Raw genomic sequence first — 19,244 nt, 5'->3', positions numbered from 1 at the left:
AAATGTGCCCCCTCTCTCCCTGTGACACTCCACTTGAGATAGTGGGCCTTACTGTTCAAACACTCTCAGCCTCTCAGACACGAGCCACGTGAGTCTAATGTTATGCTGCCACTGAGGAGCTGTCTCAGGGAGGGAGGGCCAAGAGACCAGAGGTGGTAGAACAGAGTACTGATGCGAGCTTCGACTGGAAACTAGTGAAGTGTGCGGAGGAGCGGGGTGACATGCGAGAACTTTGGAAGGTTTAACACCAGGCGGGCTGCAGCGTTCTGGATAAGTTGCAGGGGTTTATGACACAAGCGGGGAGCCCAGCCAACAGAGAGTTACAGTAGTCTAGACGGGAGATGACAAGTGCCTGGATTAGGACCTGCGCCGCTTCCTGTGTGAGGAAAGGTTGTACTCTACGGATGTTGTAGAGCATGAACCTGCTGGAGCGAGTCACTGCTTTGATGTTTGCAGAGAACTACAGGGTGTTGTCCAGGGTCACGCCAAGGTTCTTTGCACTCTGGGAGGGTGACACTGTGGAGTTGTCAACTGTGATGGAGAGGTCTTGGAGCAGGCAGGCCTTCCCCGGGAGGAAGAACAGCTCTGTCTTGTCAAGGTTGAGCTTGAGGTGTTGGGCTGACATCCAAGCTGAGATGTCTGCCAGGCATGCAGAGATGCGTGCTGCCACCTGGGTGTCAGAAGGGGGGGAGAAGAGTAGTTGAGTGTCATCTGCATAGCAATGATAGGAGAGACCATGTGCAGATATGATGGAGCCGAGTGTAGACTGGCAGAGAGATGCTGCTACTTAATCATGGATACTTAATCTGCTACTTAATCATGGCTATGGAGATTATTCAATAAAAATACGTTATACATTGGTACAGTAAATTAGCTCACTCACAGTATATTAGAGGAAGAGGAAGATGGCGGTGCGTGAGCTGTTAAGTTATTAGGTGAGTGAGAGGATTATCAGTACAGAACGAACCTTTGTTTTGGCCCCACTTATACTGACTGGATGCTTCTGCTGCATAGCGACAATGTTGAATTGTTAGTCATTATATTACTGTATAGCAGCACAACATGTAGCACCTGCTCAGTGGAGAATGTATTCAGAATGTGATGGAAATGAATTAGCTGTTAGTTACGGGAGAGTCTACTCTGCAGCTGCGGTGGAGTTTTGGAGGCGAGTCAAACCGTGTCTGCATGTTGCGTCATGCTGGAGCGCGGGGCCGGGGTCCTGTGAATTATAGGTGTGAGTGTCAGAAAGCTTTCAGGTCCCTGGCTGTAATTGCTACCCAGCAGAACAGGAAAGAGGAACCCCCTTAGTCTGTCAACAAAAGCCCCTCTCCCTGCCCCTCCCCCCACCTCCCCCTGTCAACCAATAGGAATACCACTTCCACTCCGGGGCTCGTTCCTCCTTTGCCCTTCTCATTACAGGAGGGTCACTTGCGAGTGACTTTATGAAGTCAGCATCATTATGCACAAATCAGGTCCTTTTTTCAGGAATGTGTTGACCCAGCACTAAATATAACCCTGGTAATTAGCGCTATCTCTAGCAGCTCTCCTCACTCTGTCTCCGTCTCTGGCTGAGTGCTAGTGGCCCACTCCAGATCAGGCTCACGAAAACGCAGGCAGGGGAAAACTGCCATAATTGGCTTCTTTTAAGAGAGACGGAGGGAGAGTAGACGAACACGGCAGGGCCGTGTGTGTGTGTGTGTGTGTGTGTGTGTGTGTGTGTGTGTGTGTGTGTGTGTGTGTGTGTGTGTGTGTGTGTGTGTGTGTGTGTGTGTGTGTGTGTGTGTGTGTGTGTGTGTGTGTGTGTGTGTGTGTGTGTGTGTGTGTGAGTGAGTGAGTGAGTGAGTGAGTGAGTGAGTGAGTGAGAGAGAGAGAGAGAGAGATTTAAATAATATTTATTGGGTCTGGGAGCCCACCACACAATAAATACTCATACAAAACCGTGGTTACACATCAATTAAAAACACAACTCAAATTCCTCCTCCACAGTAACTAAACACAACAGCCTCTGAATACCCCATATACTCATAAACAGATCAATATTGTTGACAAGTTTATAATAGGCAAACTCAACCCTTAGTCTCGCTGCCAACATTCCCTCCAGCATTCCCACCACATCCACAGACCCCTGTCCCCGAATACTGTTCTTTCAGGTCTTCCATATCGCTAATTTTGCTGCCCCTAACACAAAATTAAGCAACACAACTACACCTTTTTGATTAAACCTGTACTTTGGCCCAAATATATACAGTTGGGAAGAGAAATCCTCTCCCAACATTGAGAACCAATTAGTGATCAGGTCAATCATCCCGACCAACCTGGGACACTGTAAAAACAGTTTCAGACTCAGCACAGAATGGACACCCCTCCCCAACAGTAGGATCCAGGTGTACCAGATACATGTTGGTGGCTATGGATCCATGTATTATCCTCCATTGGAGGTTAGCTGTCCTCTTATCAATAGGCAGTTTGTATAATGATCGCCAACAGCCTTTTGGGGAGGCACCTGGACCAAGCACACCCGCCCACCTCGTCGATTTTACCCCTTCCAGGGAAGAGGCATGGGACACCTTTACACATATTCTGTACATGGCCTTCTTTCCCACCTCCTTGAACTCCCCCAGCTCCGGGGTATCGAAGGAAAGCAGCATCCCCACGTCCTCCTCGAATGCCCCCGCCGCAGCACTAACAATCAGTGCAGGGAACACATAATCCAGACCCTCCTTCCACCGATCAGAATTGGAAGTGTCAGTCACATACTGCAGATGAAGTACTGGCAAGGAGTCACAGACCTCAGCGATGACCTTCCTCAGTAGGCGAGACGATCGGATCCCCGCTCTTTCTCCCAGCTCCTCCAACGACCTATTCCTGTTCCGCATCAGATGACCCAGCTTAGTACACCCCACGCCTAACAGGCATGAACGTAGGCTAGCTGAACAGAACACGGGACTGGATGGCAGTGTTGTGAAAAATAGGCTCTTCAAAAAGCCACATCCCTGGTGGCGTGCAGGCCTTACAGGACTTGACCAGAACTCTCCAAGCCTGCATAACAGACTCATAAAATGGAGTCAGGCCAGGCAACTCACCCCCCTCCAGCTTTAAGAGGAAAAGGTGCTTGTCTAAGCCCAAACAGCCCGCTCTCCTCATCAATGTGTAGGCTGTGTCAACCCAGCTAGAACCATCACTGTACAACAGTCTCTGTGCTGCTTGAAGCTGGAAAGCCATGATCCTGGAAGAAATGTCCACCAGGCCTTGCCCACCCTCGTGCAGTGGCAGGTACAGGGCTGAAGCTTTAATCCAATGTTGTCCAGACCAGAAGAAATTGACAAGGATCCTCTGAAGCTCTTGTATCAGACCCTTTGGTGGCTGCTAAATCATTAGTCTGTGCCACAGGGTAGAGGCAACAAGATTATTAGCTACCAGTACCCTTCCCCTATAAGACAGCTGGGGCAGCACCCATTTCCATCTTGACAGTCTGGCACACACTTTCTCCACTACACCCTCCTAGTTCTTTTTCTGAAAGACATCGGAGCCTAGAGAAAAAAAAAAAAAAAGTATTCATCCCATCTCTGCCCCACTGAAGCCCCCCTGGTAACCGTGGAGTGGACCCCATCTGAAGCTGGCCTGCCCACAGCACTTCACTCTTTCCCCAATTGACTCTAGCTGAGGAGGCCCCCTCATACACCTTTAAAGCGTTTGAGAGAACCTTAACATCCTCACCCCCTAATAAAAACTGTCACGTCATCTGCATACGCAGACATTGCTATCGTGGGACCCTTCATTACACCTGGCACAGAGAAACCAGTAAGCTTCGCTCTTAAAAACCAAAGCATTGGTTCAATCGCCAGACTATATAACTGCCCTGAAATTGGGCATCCCTGCCTGATGCCCCTTTGGACAGGGATGGGGCAACTCAAACCACCCCCCACCTTCACCATACACGAGGCCCTAGCATACAGTAAATTCATCCAAGACATCCCCAAACCCAAAGGCTTTCATTGTTTTAAACAAGTACTGGTGGTCCACACGATCAAAAGCCTTCTCCTGATCCAAAGAAAGTAAACCCACATTTACATCAGACAGTTTATAAATGTCTAAAACATCTCTTATTAGAAACAAGTTGTCAACAATAGAGCGATCAGGTACACAGTAGGACTGGTCCTTGTGGACCAACAATCCCAGATACTCTTTCAACCTGTTTGAGAGACATTTAGAAACAATTTTATATTCTGCACACAGCAAAGCAACAGGTCTCCAATTTTATATGAGAGCCAAATCCCCCTTTTTTGGCAACAGCGAAAGTACCGCACGTTGACAAGATACAGGAAGAGAGCCCGCATGAAAAGATTCAAACACCACTTCATAAAAATCCTCCCCAATAGACCCCCAAAAGTGCTTATAAAACTCAGATGGTAAACCATCAATGCCAGGGGCTCGGCCTGTTGAGAGCTGCATAACTGCTGTGGACAGTTCTTGCAGTGTAATGTCAGAGTCCAATGCGATTCTTTGCTCAGGTCCCAATTGAGGAAGACCGTGTAACAACTGTTCAGTACCCAGAGAGTCACAATCCTCCGCCTTATAGAGGGCAGAATAGAAATCCACGGCATGTTGATGCATTTCACTGTCATCCGTGGTCACCTTCCCATCAGGGAGACGAAGGCAGACCATCTGTTTACGTTGCAATATCGACTGTCCTAGTTTTTTTTTTAAAGCACTAGGAGCATCCATATCCTTGAGGGAAGCGAAACGAGACCTAATCAAGGCACCCTTCACTCTTTCATGCAGAAACGACCTCAGTTCATGTTTCTTGTCCTGTAAGTTCATGACTAGTCCGGGGTCATTCTGAGTGAGCAACTTCAATTCAATAGATTTGATGTCCTGTTCAAGGGCCCTGATAGTCTCTTTAACTTCAATACTAGACAGAGCAGTATACTGTTGACAAAATAATCGTATTTGGGCCTTCCCAACCTCCCACCATTGTCTCAAGGACTCAAAATTCTATTTTGTAACCCTCCATTTTCCCCAAAACAACAAAAACCTTTCACAAAACATGACATCATGTAAAAATTTTACATTAAAATACCAATAAGATGATGACCTTCGTGGACAGGACAAGTGAATATCAACAGTGACAATATGGTGATCAGAGAAACCCACAGGAGTAATGTCACACCTTCCAACCCTACTACAGTATTGCTCAGATACATACAACCTGTCTAACCTTGCTGCACTGACATTACCTTCATTAACTTTTAGCCATGTGTAACTAACTTTTGCATTCCTTACTCTCCACACATCAGAAAGCTCAAACTCAGTTAACAGACCAGACAGGCAAGTGGCTGACCGCAGGTGAGGTTCTTCAGCGGTGCGATCAACAGTAAAATCCACTGTACAGTTCCAGTCCCCCCCTAAAACCATACACCCCTCTTGGTCACACTGTCTTAAGGTTTCCTTTATTTTATCAAAACCAACAATACGCTCTGTACCCTCATTAGGAGCATAAACATAAAAAAAATAAAAAAAAACATAACATCCACCTTGACCAATAAAACCTGACCCTTAACAATCTCTGTTGTAGATACCACAGTCACCCCTAAGCCTGAAGAAAACACGATTGCCACCCCAGCACTGAAATTAGTACCATGACTGAGTATATGCTGCCCCTCCCACCACATACCCCAGTCAACCTCATTTTCCTCATCACTATGTGTCTCCTGTAGGAAAACTACATTAAGCCTTTTCTGTTTTATTACTTCTAATACCCAAGCCCTCTTATTCCTGTCCCTTCCTCCATTAATATTGAGAGAACCTACCCTTAGTATCTCCATATAGAAAAGAAAAAGGAAAAGCAGAAGATACCACAGAGAAACCAGACAAAGAGAATAAAACACCCTATGAGGCATAATCATCATCATTATTAAAATGTTCTCTTAACCTGACCACGAAACCGCTTCTTCTCACTCAACTGGTCTAATCCCACCGTCTTCTGTAACATCACAGCTGACCTCACAAACTTATCAACATCAAAATAATCTGCCAATTTCACAGATTTCCCAAAAGTCTGATCCAGAAACCCATTTACCTCCTCTAGATCGTAAATTGAGTCCTCACCAGCTGATATCGTATAAAGAGAGATATCCATATCCTTCTCCTGATCCTCCTCAACTGAGGCCACAGACCACTGACTCCCCTCTACCACATCCCTTTCAACACTCCCCACTTGCACCCCATCACTCGTACCAGGCATCTCCTCCACTACCTGGGAGACTAGCCCCACCTGAACCCCATTACTCGTAGTGGGCATCTCCTCCACTACCTGGGAGCCTAGCTCCACATGAACACCACTCCCCCCCCCCCCCCCCCACCTGTATCCCAGCACTCATAGTGGGCATCTCCTCCACTACTTGGGAGATTAGCTCCACATGAACCCCCTCCTGTACCCCAGCACTCGTACTGGGCACCTCCTCACCAGTCTGAGGAAATGGCTCTTCAGATCCATCCTTACCTTCTACAACAATATTTTTCTGCTGCATAACATTTCCCTCTGGTACAAGTTGCAACTCTGTGCCCTCAACACGGACAACTTGTTCCTCAGCAACAGATGCTTGTGGCTGCTCTACCGCTGTCAGCCCACCTCTCCCTACATCAGTGGGCCCAGGCGTTACGAGGACCACCTGCGCCCCTCCCTCTGCCTTCTCCCTTTTCGGGCAAGCATGTCGCTTATGACCAACATCCCCACACTCAAAACACAGTTGACTACCCGTACTAGCATAAGCCATATACAGTCTATTGTCATACTTGACTTTAAACGATAACTCCAAAGTCTGCTCCGGTGAGTCCAAAAACATAAACACCTGTCGCCGAAACGACATAACCTGTTTCAACGCCGGGTGTTTGCAATCCAACGGGACAACCTTAATTGAACTTGCAAACTTCCCAAAGCGCAATAACTCGCGCTCCAATAGCTCATTTGGAATAAACGGCGGTACATTTGAAATCGTTACCCTTGTTGACGGAGAAAAAAGTGGCGTAACTTGAATAAACAATCCTTTAAGAAGTACGCCATGTTCAACCATACGATCAACAAGGCGCTCTTCTTTAAGAAATACCACCACCGCTTTATTCATCCGTGACGCATAAGCAACATTCTCATATCCTACCTTCTCTCCTACGGCGACCAGAAACTCCTCCACCGTGACAGTAGCTTCAGTAACACACCTAAAGCCGTGCCGAAGTGACAGGGACGGCGTCCCCATTCGGGCCGCCATCCCCACCAAAATCTGGATAATTTCGACACGAAAAACAATATACTTAATTCTACCACAACAAGAAAATAGAAATAATAACCTTAATCATGCATAGAAGAAAAACCGAAAGAAAACCCAGGAATATCTACCTCTACACAACACGCGCACTTAGCACTCACTCAAACAATTCCCAGCATGCACCAAACACTCCCAGCATAGATAGATAGATAGATAGATAGATAGATAGATAGATAGATAGATAGATAGATAGATAGATAGATAGATAGATAGATAGATAGATAGATAGATAGATAGATTATATAATTGGCCAGTGTGGAGATAAGGATCCCCTGGGAGTGCTGTGTAGCACCGTGCAGAGCCATGCAGGAGGAGTAGCACAACAGCCAGTCTGCTTGTTGGCTTTTTATACACTGAGTGTCTTTCCATGACATAGACTGACCAGGTGAATCCAGGTGAAAGCTATGATCCCTTATTGATGTCACCTGTTAAATCCACTTCATTCAGTGTAGATTAAGTGGAGGAGACGGGTTAAAGGTGTCATGAGCCTCTCACTCCACCGGGTTACCACCTTAATTTTCTTCCACTCTGCTCACCACTCTCTCTACTCAGCCTAACTAGCTCCACCTGTCCCTGCTCTGCTCTGCTCTAATTACTCTGCCAGCTGCGCTGCATTACCCACTACCTCTCCCAGTATTTAAGGCCCTGTCTTTCAGCTCTCCGGTGTCAGATCGTCTGCAAAGCTCACACCCGGAACCTGTTTGCTCGCGCTTCTGGCTCACCCTGGTTTTGTGACCCCGGACCTGCCTGATTTTTGGATACTCGTCTGCCCCAGGAGATCCAGACCTGCTTCTGCCATTACGACTCCTGACTACTCTTCAATCCCGGTAACTCTGACCAGCCTTCTGCCTTGCTACTACGTATTTTGGATTTCCCTTGAACTGTACTGCTGCCTTGTTTCATTCCGCCCTGTTGTGTCTGTGTCTCCCCCCCCCCAGGACTTCTGGACCACCCACCACCGGCTTCATAGGACGCATCGCTGCCACTGGGGGGGGCACAGACCCAGCACATTGGACGGGATCCCTGTTACCCCTGGAGCCTTCATTCACTCCCTACTTCCCTTTTCCCTTAAGTTTAATAAACTTTCTGGTGTGACGCAATTGTGGTCCTCTGGTCGTCTGTCTGAACCGTGACAGTACGATCTGACCATTATGGACTCAGCGCACACTTTCCCCGACATGGAAACCGATGAGCATGAGCAGCAGTTCCAGCAGCAGCAACAACAACTCGCCATGATCATTCAACTCCTCACCAACCTGACCCCAGCCAGTCTGCCCACCAGCCCTGCCCCCGAGTTACCTGCCCCGGTCATTGCAGCCGCTGCTCCGGAACCCAAGATTGGAAACCCCGAGCGGTTCAACGGCGATTCAACCCAGGTCCGGCCATTCCTGACTAGCTGCCGACTTCAGTTCTCCTTGCAGCCAAGGACCTTCGCCACGGAGGGGGCTAAAGTTGGGTATGCCATCACTCACCTGACGGGCCGAGCTCGACTCTGGGGAACAGCAGAGTTCGAACGTCAAACCCCCGCATGTGCAACCTTCGACCTGTTTGCTGAGGAGATGCTGAAGGTGTTTGACCTGGATTCACCAACCGCAGAGGCGTCTCGTGAACTGTTCAGTATTCGACAAGGCAGACGTACAGTCGCAGACCATTCCATCGACTTCCGAACCCTGGCTAGACGAAGTTCTTGGAACACACCATCGTTGGTGGACGCGTTCTTCCATAGTTTGGCTGACTATATCAAGGACGAGTTGGTCTCCCATGAACTGCCTTCCACTCTTGATGAAGCCATCGCACTGACTGTCAGGATCGACAGAAGGATACAGACCCGTCGTCGTGAGAGGGGGCGCCAAGGTCCACCTACTACCGGCATTCGGAGAGATCCGACTGGGCTCCTGTCATCTACTGCCACTCACCCAGGTCAGCTTGATCAGTCTGAGCCTATGGAGATTGGGCGAGCCTCTCTCACTCCTGCAGAGCGCCAGCGACGCTTCACCTCAAACCTCTGCCTCTATTGTGGAGGTGATGGACATCGTGTGGTAACCTGCCCTTTAAAGGGCCGAAGCTCACCGGGCATAGGGGGAGTCCGGTTGAGTTCAATGACCATCCAGTCCTCCGACCGCAAACCCCTGCTGCAAGTTCACCTCCGCCTCTCTGACTCAACTCACACCCTGGCTGCTCTGGTGGATTCTGGCGCCGAAGCCAACATAATGGACATCAAGCTGGCACGCCAACTGGGACTGGAGAACCTCCGTTTGACACCTCCTATTCCTGCCCGGGCACTGGACGGACACTTACTCGGATCGGTCACTCATGTCACGGCCCCGGTCTCGATGGGTCTGTCCGGAAACCATCAAGAAACTATCCAGTTTCACCTGCTCCCCTCTCCAGGCCAACCCCTCATCCTGGGTTACCCATGGCTCCGCCGGCACAACCCTCAGCTCGACTGGGTGACCGGGGTGATCAGGGAGTGGGGAGAGGACTGCCACCGAACCTGCCTGCTTGCTGCCGCACTACCCCCTCGGCCAGTACCTACTAACTCCGCTCCTGACCTCTCCAATGTCCCAGAATGCTACCATGGTCTCAGAGAGGTGTTTAACAAAGCAAGAGCCACATCTCTGCCCCCTCACCGACCGTACGACTGTGCCATCGACCTCCTCCCTGGAACAGCCCCTCCAAAGGGTCGTCTTTATTCGTTGTCTGCTCCTGAAAGAAAGTCCATGGAGGACTACATCAATGGCTCTCTGTCCGCAGGATTAATCCGTTCATCTTCATCTCCTGCTGGTGCTGGCTTCTTCTTTGTGGGGAAGAAGGACGGATCTCTTCGCCCCTGCATCGACTACAGGGGACTCAACGACATCACAGTGAAAAACCGTTACCCTCTGCCTCTGCTCACCTCTGCTTTTGAGTTGCTCCAGGGAGCCACTGTTTTTACCAAGTTGGATCTCAGAAACGCTTACCACCTAGTGCGGATCCGGGAGGGAGATGAATGGAAAACCGCATTCAATACACCAACAGGCCACTACGAGTATCTGGTTATGCCTTTTGGCCTCACCAATGCTCCTGCTGTGTTCCAGGCTCTAGTGAATGATGTACTGCGGGACATGTTAAACAAGTTTGTCTTCGTTTACCTGGATGACATCTTAATCTACTCCAGAAACCTGTCTGAACACACCCGCCATGTCCAGCAAGTCCTTCATCGTCTTCTGGAGAATTCCCTCTACGCCAAGGCAGAGAAATGTGAGTTTCACGTCAAGACAGTGGCCTTCCTGGGGTACATAGTGGCAGAGGGAAGTATCCAAATGGATCCTGCCAAAGTATCAGCAGTCACTTCATGGCCAGTTCCGGAGAACAGAAAGAAGCTGCAACAGTTTCTGGGGTTTGCTAACTTCTATAGAAAGTTTATCCGGAACTACAGTACCGTTGCTGCCCCTCTCACTGCTCTAACCAGCACCAAGCAACCCTTCACCTGGACCCCAGCAGCCGACAAAGCCTTCAGTACCCTCAAGGTGAGGTTCACCTCCGCTCCCATCCTCCAGATGCCTGATGTGGACCGGCAATTCATTGTGGAGGTGGACGCCTCGGATGTGGGAGTTGGTGCTGTGATTTCTCAGTGGGCTGCGGAGGATAGGAAGCTCCATCCCTGTGCCTTTTTCTCACGTCGGTTGTCCCCCTCTGAGTGCAATTACGACATAGGGAACCGTGAGCTGCTGGCTGTGAAGCTTGCCTTGGAGGAGTGGCGTCACTGGCTGGAGGGGTCCACCATTCCATTTCTCGTTTGGACCGATCATAAGAACTTGGAGTACATCCGCACGGCCAAACGGTTGAACTCCAGGCAGTCCCGCTGGGCCCTGTTCTTCACCAGGTTTAATTTCACTCTGTCATACCGGCCTGGATCACGCAACACCAAGCCAGACGCCCTCTCCCGTCAATTCCAGAAGGATGACACCCCCTCCAAGGACCCTGTGTCGATTCTGCCAAGTCCCTGCATCGTTGCAGCTCTGACCTGGGCTGTTGAGGAACAGGTGCTGGAGGCTCTCCGTAACCAGCCAGGTCCCAGCACTTGCCCAGCTGACCGCCTTTTTGTCCCCGAAGACCTGAGGTCCCAGGTCGTTCAGTGGGGACATGACTCCCGCCTAGCTTGTCACCCTGGCTCCACCCGCACTTACAACCTGCTCGCCCAGAGGTTCTGGTGGCCCTCTCTGAGGAAGGATGTACGGGAATTCGTCCAAGCCTGCCCCATCTGCAACCAACACAAGTCGTCCTGCCAGCCCCCAGCCGGATTGCTGCAGCCCCTGCCTGTGCCCAGACGTCCCTGGTCTCACATCGCCCTTGACTTTGTCACGGGGCTGCCCCCTTCAAGTGGCATGACCGTCATTCTCACCATAGTTGACCGTTTCAGCAAGATGGCACACTTCATTCCCCTCCCCAAGCTCCCAACCGCCAAGGAGACCGCCCAGGTGGTCCTGGAACACGTCTTCCGGATCCACGGACTGCCAAAGGATGTAGTTTCTGACCGTGGTCCACAATTCTCCTCCGCTTTTTGGAAGGAGTTCTGTCACCTGCTGGGAGCCACAGTCAGTCTGACTTCCGGATTCCATCCCCAATCCAATGGGCAGTCAGAGCGGGCTAATCAGGAGCTCGAGAAGGCACTGCGATGCATGACTTCACGCAACCCCCACTCCTGGTCGCAGCAATTGACATGGGTGGAGTACGCACACAATTCTCTGACCTGCTCTGCCATCGGTATGTCCCCTTTCCAATGTGTTTATGGATACCAGCCTCCTCTATTTGCCAGCCAGGAAGAGGAGGTTACTTGCCCATCTGCACTTGCTTTTGCCCGTCGATGTCGCCGCACCTGGTCACAAGCCCGAGCCACACTCCTCAGATCCGTTGCCAGCTACACTACCGGGGCCAACCGTCGGAGAATTCCTGCTCCCACCTACCATGTTGGTCAAAGGGTGTGGTTGTCATCGAAGAACCTGCCACTCAGGGTGGAGTCGCAGAAGCTGGCACCTCGGTTCATTGGCCCATTCCCTATCATAAGAGTGATTAGCCCAACTGCTGTCCGGCTCCAACTGCCTAATTCCCTGAGGGTGCACCCCACTTTCCATGTGTCTAAGATTAAGCCCATCCATGAGAGTCCGCTGGTCCCTGCTGCGCCTTGTCCTCCTCCTCCACGGCTCGTCGATGGTGGTCTGGTTTACACCGTCCGCCGCCTGCTTCGGTCCAGACGGAGGGGTAGGGGTCTCCAGTACCTCATTGACTGGGAGGGCTATGGACCTGAGGAAAGGACCTGGGTGCCAGCTAGTCGGATTGTGGATAGGACTCTCATCACCGCTTTCCACCAACGGCATCCTGATCAACCTGCAATCCGTAGGGGCCGCCCCAGAGGGGTCCCTAACCGTCCTGCCCGCTCGGCTTCCTGTCCTGTGCCTGATCCTGTCTCGGGACCTGTCCCATCTCCCGACCACGGCCCTCCGGCTTCCTCCGAGGATGAGGACGTTCACTCGGACCGTTCGGAGGAGTTCTAGCCCTCCTCCGGCTCCCCTCCTCCCGCCCGGCGTGGTGTTGCTCTTGGGACTTCTGGGGCCGTCCCTTGGGGGGGGGGTTCTGTCATGAGCCTCTCACTCCACCGGGTTACCACCTTAATTTTCTTCCACTCTGCTCACCACTCTCTCTACTCAGCCTAACTAGCTCCACCTGTCCCTGCTCTGCTCTGCTCTAATTACTCTGCCAGCTGCGCTGCATTACCCACTACCTCTCCCAGTATTTAAGGCCCTGTCTTTCAGCTCTCCGGTGTCAGATCGTCTGCAAAGCTCACACCCGGAACCTGTTTGCTCGCGCTTCTGGCTCACCCTGGTTTTGTGACCCCGGACCTGCCTGATTTTTGGATACTCGTCTGCCCCAGGAGATCCAGACCTGCTTCTGCCATTACGACTCCTGACTACTCTTCAATCCCGGTAACTCTGACCAGCCTTCTGCCTTGCTACTACGTATTTTGGATTTCCCTTGAACTGTACTGCTGCCTTGTTTCATTCCGCCCTGTTGTGTCTGTGTCTCCCCCCCCCCAGGACTTCTGGACCACCCACCACCGGCTTCATAGGACGCATCGCTGCCACTGGGGGGGGCACAGACCCAGCACATTGGACGGGATCCCTGTTACCCCTGGAGCCTTCATTCACTCCCTACTTCCCTTTTCCCTTAAGTTTAATAAACTTTCTGGTGTGACGCAATTGTGGTCCTCTGGTCGTCTGTCTGAACCGTGACAAAAGGAGGATTTTTAAGCCTTGAGACATGGATTGTGTATGTGTGCCATTCAGAGGATGAATGGGCAAGACAAAATATTTAAGTGCCTTTGAACGGGGTATGGTAGTAGGTGCCAGATGCACCGGTTTGAGTTTGTAAAGAACTGCAACGCTGCTGTATCAAGAATGGTCCACCACCCAAAGGACATCCAGCCTACTTGACACAACTGTTGGAGTCAACATGGGCCAGCATCCCTGTGAAACGCTTTCGACACCTTGTAGGAGTCCATGCCCCGACGAATTGAGGCTGTTCTGAGGGCAAAAGAGGTTGCAACTCAATATTAGGAAGGTGTTCCTAATGTTTTGTACACTCAGTGTATATTGTATACAGTGTACGTGGTCCTCTGTAGCTCAGCTGGTAGAGCACGGCGCTTGTAACGCCAAGGTAGTGGGTTCGATCCCCGGGACCACACATACACAAAAATGTATGCACGCACGACTGTAAGTCGCTTTGGATAAAAGCGTCTGCTAAATGGCATATTATTATTATTATTATTATTATTATTATTAAGTATCTGTTTCTCTGAGGGGTTTATTCAGACATACAGTCATTTAATTGTCGCGAGCCACTCATCCTATTCCGTTTCACTGCAGAAACTGAAGCTTTCTGTTGAGATCTGGATAGCTTCCCTGAACTGTAAAGGACAATGTCCCGCCTTTCTGCCTGGTGTTTAGGCCATTCACCACAGTAATTATATTGTCCGTGGCAAGGCATTGTGGAGATATTCATGAGTTATCTTCAGAAATGCAGAGCTAGAGAGAGCGAAACTTTGACAAATATCTCCTTCCAAAAAGCCTGGAGTGGTAAACACAGATAAACAGTATTGCTGCCTCAGGTCATCACACAGTCACAACACAACACTTCCAGAAGAACCTTGTCGTTCATGGAGAGGCTTGAATATAGCCACACACACACACACACACACACGTACTCTACCCACACACAGACCTTTTTCCAGCGAGCCCTTTATTCTCCAGTACGGCCTTTGTGTGTTTCTCAGCAGACAGACAGGCAAACAGACAGACAGGCAGACAGGAAGATAGGCAGACAAACAGACAGGCAGACGGACAGGCAAACAGACAGACAGGCGGACAAGAAGACAGACACAGACAGAAAGACAAACAGACAGACAGACAGACAGGCAGGCAGAAGGGTTGTTGTCAGGTGCCCTCATTAGCATGGTTATAAACCCTCCCATTTCCAGGTAAAATACACTCGTATTAAAGAAGAGTCTTCCTAAAGGGAGAGGAGCCCCTTCAGGAGACAACACTGAAGACTGCAGTGAAGCTCCTGGCTTTGCTCTGCCATAATAAAGGCCTGGCTACGTCCCTACTGGACCAGATAGCTGAAGACCAAAGCTCAAAGCAACAACTATTGAATTCAGTAGGAGTCCAGTGTACCTCCTTACACACAGAATTATAGGTAGTGTGTTATGTCAGAGGATTGGTAACAGCTGAGTGTTGCCTGTACTCTCATGAATATGCCTCCTGTGTGCGTTTTAGATTTGTTGTTGTTTATTCTGATGGCCGACCTGGCAGCAGGTTTATCGTAGTGTGTTTATTGATTTAGCATTAGAGGTTTCCGTGTGGTCAGTACTTAAAACAAGACATAGTAGCAGGGTTCTTCAATTCCGGTCCTGGAGGGCCGAAACACCTCTGTTTTTCATCCTCTCCTTCTAATTAGGGGCTAATTTAGACCTGGGACACCAGGTGAGTGCAATTAACTACCAGGTAGAAATAAAAAACAGAAGTGTTTCGGCCCTCCAGGACCAGAATTGAAGAACCCTGCAGTAGAGGAACAGCTGCCAATAGTTTCTCTCTCTCTCTCTCTCTCGCTCTCCCCCCCTCTAGTCCCCTCTCACTCACTCTCCCCTTTCTCTCTCTCTATTTCACTCTCCCGCTTCTCTCTCTCTCGCTCTCTTTCTCCCCCACCATCTCTCTCCCTCTCTCTGTCTCTATCTCTCTCCCCTGCTCTCTCTCTCCCCTGCTCTCTCTCCCCTGCCCTCTCTCTCCCCTGCCGTCTCTCTCCCCTGCCGTCTCTCTCCCCTGCTCTCTCTTTCCCCTGCTCTCTCTCTCCCCTGCTCTCTCTCTCTCCCCTGCTCTCTCTCTCTCCCCTGCTCTCTCTCTCTCCCCTGCTCTCTCTCTCCCCTGCCCTCTCTCCCTTTCGTTCCATCTCTCTCTCCCCTGCTCTCTCTCTCTCTCTCCCCTGCCCTCTCTCCCTTTCATTCCATCTCTCTCTCCCCTGCTCTCTCTTCTCTCTCTCTCCCCTGCCCTCTCTCCCTTTTGTTCTATCTCTCTCTCCCCTGCTCTCTTTTATCTCTCTCTCTCTCCCCTGCTCTCTCTCTCCCCTGCCCTCTCTCCCTTTCGTTCTATCTCTCTCTCCCTCTCTCTCTTCTCTACTCCTTTCATCATTTCCTCTGAAGCAGCACTAATACAGCCATTCTACTGGAGCCAGTTTGTTGAGCAATCAGACATGCCAATATCTGCCCAACATTGAGTTCATTTTTCTGAGGCAAATCTACTCTGAATATACTTAAGCCCAGTTCTTCTCTGAGGATTTTTGTACTTCCCTTCACATTTTTTTATGTAAAACGTACTGGGAGTTTTTTTGACTGCATGGTTTATTGTTGTCAGGTGATTTTTGTCAAGGTGAAATCTGCTGGCTCATTGTATTCCAGATGACACATAATGATGTATCATATTATCACCATCATGCTCCCTTGGTAGGTGTAGCTCAGCTGGTAGAGCACGGCGCTTGTAACGCCAAGGTAGTGGGTTCGATCCCCGGGACCACCCATACACAAAAATGTATGCACGCATGACTGTAAGTCGCTTTGGATAAAAGCGTCTGCTAAATGGCATATTATTATTATTATTATTATTATTATTATTATCTATCGATTCAAAGCTGGATGGTTCCACTGAAAGAGTCAGGTGTTTCATGTGGAGAGAGCGTTGCTCTCAGATGGCGGCCCAGGGGTCAACTACCTGCCGTGATCCGGGGTGACCGGTCAGACAGAGAAGAGCACTCTTGAGAAACTGTCTGAAAAGTTTATTCTGTCTTTAAAGACGAAGCAGATTATTCAACAAGGCATGACAAATAAAGCACTAGACAGGAGAAGAAAAAGGTTTTGTGTCAACGGAAAGCGATGATATCTTTCTGTAGTAATTGGGATGGAGAAGTATGATTTGTAACTCAGTGATGTAACTGTATTATAGAAGCAGAATGTCTGGACGAGCATCCTCCATGTGCAAAAACCATCCGGTCTGCATTTACATTTCCTGTCATTATTAGTCTATTTTCTAGCATAATTTTGCACTAAGTGGCAGCATCTTGAGGTCTATATATTATATAATATCCTGTATAGGTCATAGTGGAGGAAGGATCCCATCAGGGCCTGTCCTTCTCTCAAGGCCTGAAACTGGTTCATGTACTTCATCAAGAAATGTGCAACATCACTTTAAGTAGAGTGAGTCGTATTGAGGCCTTGTAAAACACCAGTTTGTACTTTAAAACTCTGTGTGCTGGAGCCATGGGTTCTTGGTGTTTATGACCTCTGGGACCAGCTTAAGCCTCTTGTCTGCATCCTAAATGGCACCCTATTCCCATTGGGCTCTAAAGTAGTGCACAATGTAGGGAGTAGGATGCTATTTGGGACACAGACCTTGTTTCATCCTCTTCATCCTGTGTGTGTGTTGTGTTTTATTCAGGTCTGGTCATCCTTCATCCTGTGTGTGTTGTGTTTTATTCAGGTCTGGTCATCCTTCATCCTGTGTGTGTTGTGTTTTATTCAGGTCTGGTCATCCTTCATCCTGTGTGTGTTGTGTTTTATTCAGGTCTGGTCATCCTTCATCCTGTGTGTGTGTTGTGTTTTATTCAGGTCTGGTCATCCTTCATCCTGTGTGTGTTGTGTTTTATTCAGGTCTGGTCATCCTTCATCCTGTGTGTGTTGTGTTTTATTCAGGTCTGGTAATCCTTCATCCTGTGTGTGTGTTGTGTTTTATTCAGGTCTGGTCATCCTTCATCCTGTGTGTGTTGTGTTTTATTCAGGTCTGGTAATCCTTCATCCTGTGTGTGTGTTGTGTTTTATTCAGGTCTGGTCATCCTTCATCCTGTGTGTGTTGTGTTTTATTCAGGTCTGGTCATCCTTCATCCTGTGTGTGTGTTGTGTTTTATTCAGGTCTGGTGGAGGTGGTCTGCAGTGTTTTCAGCGAGGCAGCTGTCCTGTACGTGGAGAGAGAGGAGAGGCCTGAGAGGAAGAGTAGCCATGTCCTCCTGTTGTCTCTACTGGACACTCTGCACAATGTACTGAAGAGCACATCCAGCGTGGTGCGCCTTGCACTCCAGGTATGCTAAACATACAGTATCTAGGGCTGCACAATTACTCCAATTTACATCCAAATCCCAATATTTACATGTGCAGGATCCATATCGCAAGAGATCCGTATCGCATGCAATACTTTGAAGAGCCACTCAGCCGTGTGTAACGTCCATTTTTATCATTTACACCGTTTATCGTCTCTCTCCCTCTCTCTTGTGGCTGCTTCCCACATACCAAGCCCCGCCCCCTGTCACTCAAGCAGCACAGCTCCTCCTCCTCCCTGTTAGATTCATTCTAAGTTTGCATTCTGCTCTGTTAGGTCATTGCAGTCGACAGATTGTTCCTAACAAGAACGATGCTGCTTTTCACTTTGCTTCTTAATATAAATCATTCTATTTCTATGATTCCAACAGTTCACCCAAGTGTTTTGATGTACAGTGGAGAAAAAAATATTTAGTCAGCCACCAATTGTGCAAATTCTCCCACTTAAAAAGATGAGAGGCCTGTAATTTTCATCATAGGTACACGTCAACTATGACAGACAAATAGAGAGAAAAAAAATCCAGAAAATCACATTGTAGGATTTTTAATGATTTTATTTGCAAATTATGGTGGAAAATAAGTATTTGGTCACCTACAAACAAGCAAGATTTCTGGCTCTCACAGACCTGTAACTTCTTCTTTAAGAGGCTCCTCTGTCCTCCACTTGTTACCTGTATTAATGGCACCTGTTTGAACTTGTTATCAGTATAAAAGACACCTGTCCACAACCTCAAACAGTCACACTCCAAACTCCACTATGGCCAAGACCAAAGAGCTGTCAAAGGACACCAGAAACAAATTTGTAGACCTACACCAGGCTGGGAAGACTGAATCTGCAATAGGTAAGCAGCTTGGTTTGAAGAAATCAACTGTGGGAGCAATTATTAGGGAATGGAAGACATACAAGACCACTGATAATCTCCCTCGATCTGGGGCTCCACGCAAGATCTCACCCCGTGGGATCAAAATGATCACAAGAACGGTGAGCAAAAATCCCAGAACCACACGGGGGGACCTAGTGAATGACCTGCAGAGAGCTGGGACCAAAGTAACAAAGCCTACCATCAGTAACACACTACGCCGCCAGGGACTCAAATCCTGCAGTGCCAGACGTGTCCCCCTGCTTAAGCCAGTACATGTCCAGGCCCGTCTGAAGTTTACTAGAGTGCATTTGGATGATCCAGAAGAGGATTGGGAGAATGTCATATGGTCAGATGAAACCAAAATAGAACTTTTTGGTAAAAACTTTT

At 49.1% G+C, this 19,244-nt stretch overlaps 1 protein-coding gene across 1 annotated transcript in view; it reads left to right on the top strand.

Annotated features, from left to right (window-relative positions):
* LOC311139313 (serine/threonine-protein kinase ULK4-like) overlaps nucleotides 1-19,244 on the top strand; it is a 138,217-nt gene that overhangs the window by 75,532 nt on the left and 43,441 nt on the right. The window contains exons 32-33 of the mRNA XM_084174192.1: nucleotides 5,298-5,346; nucleotides 17,812-17,978. Coding sequence (XP_084030318.1) covers nucleotides 5,298-5,346; nucleotides 17,812-17,978 — 216 coding nt within the window. The remainder of the gene's footprint in view (nucleotides 1-5,297; nucleotides 5,347-17,811; nucleotides 17,979-19,244) is intronic.

Source organism: Coregonus lavaretus (assembly GCF_964263955.1).
Source record: "Coregonus lavaretus genome assembly, chromosome: 13".
Lineage (NCBI taxonomy): Eukaryota > Metazoa > Chordata > Actinopteri > Salmoniformes > Salmonidae > Coregonus > Coregonus lavaretus.
This window is presented reverse-complemented; position numbering and strand designations above follow the sequence as displayed.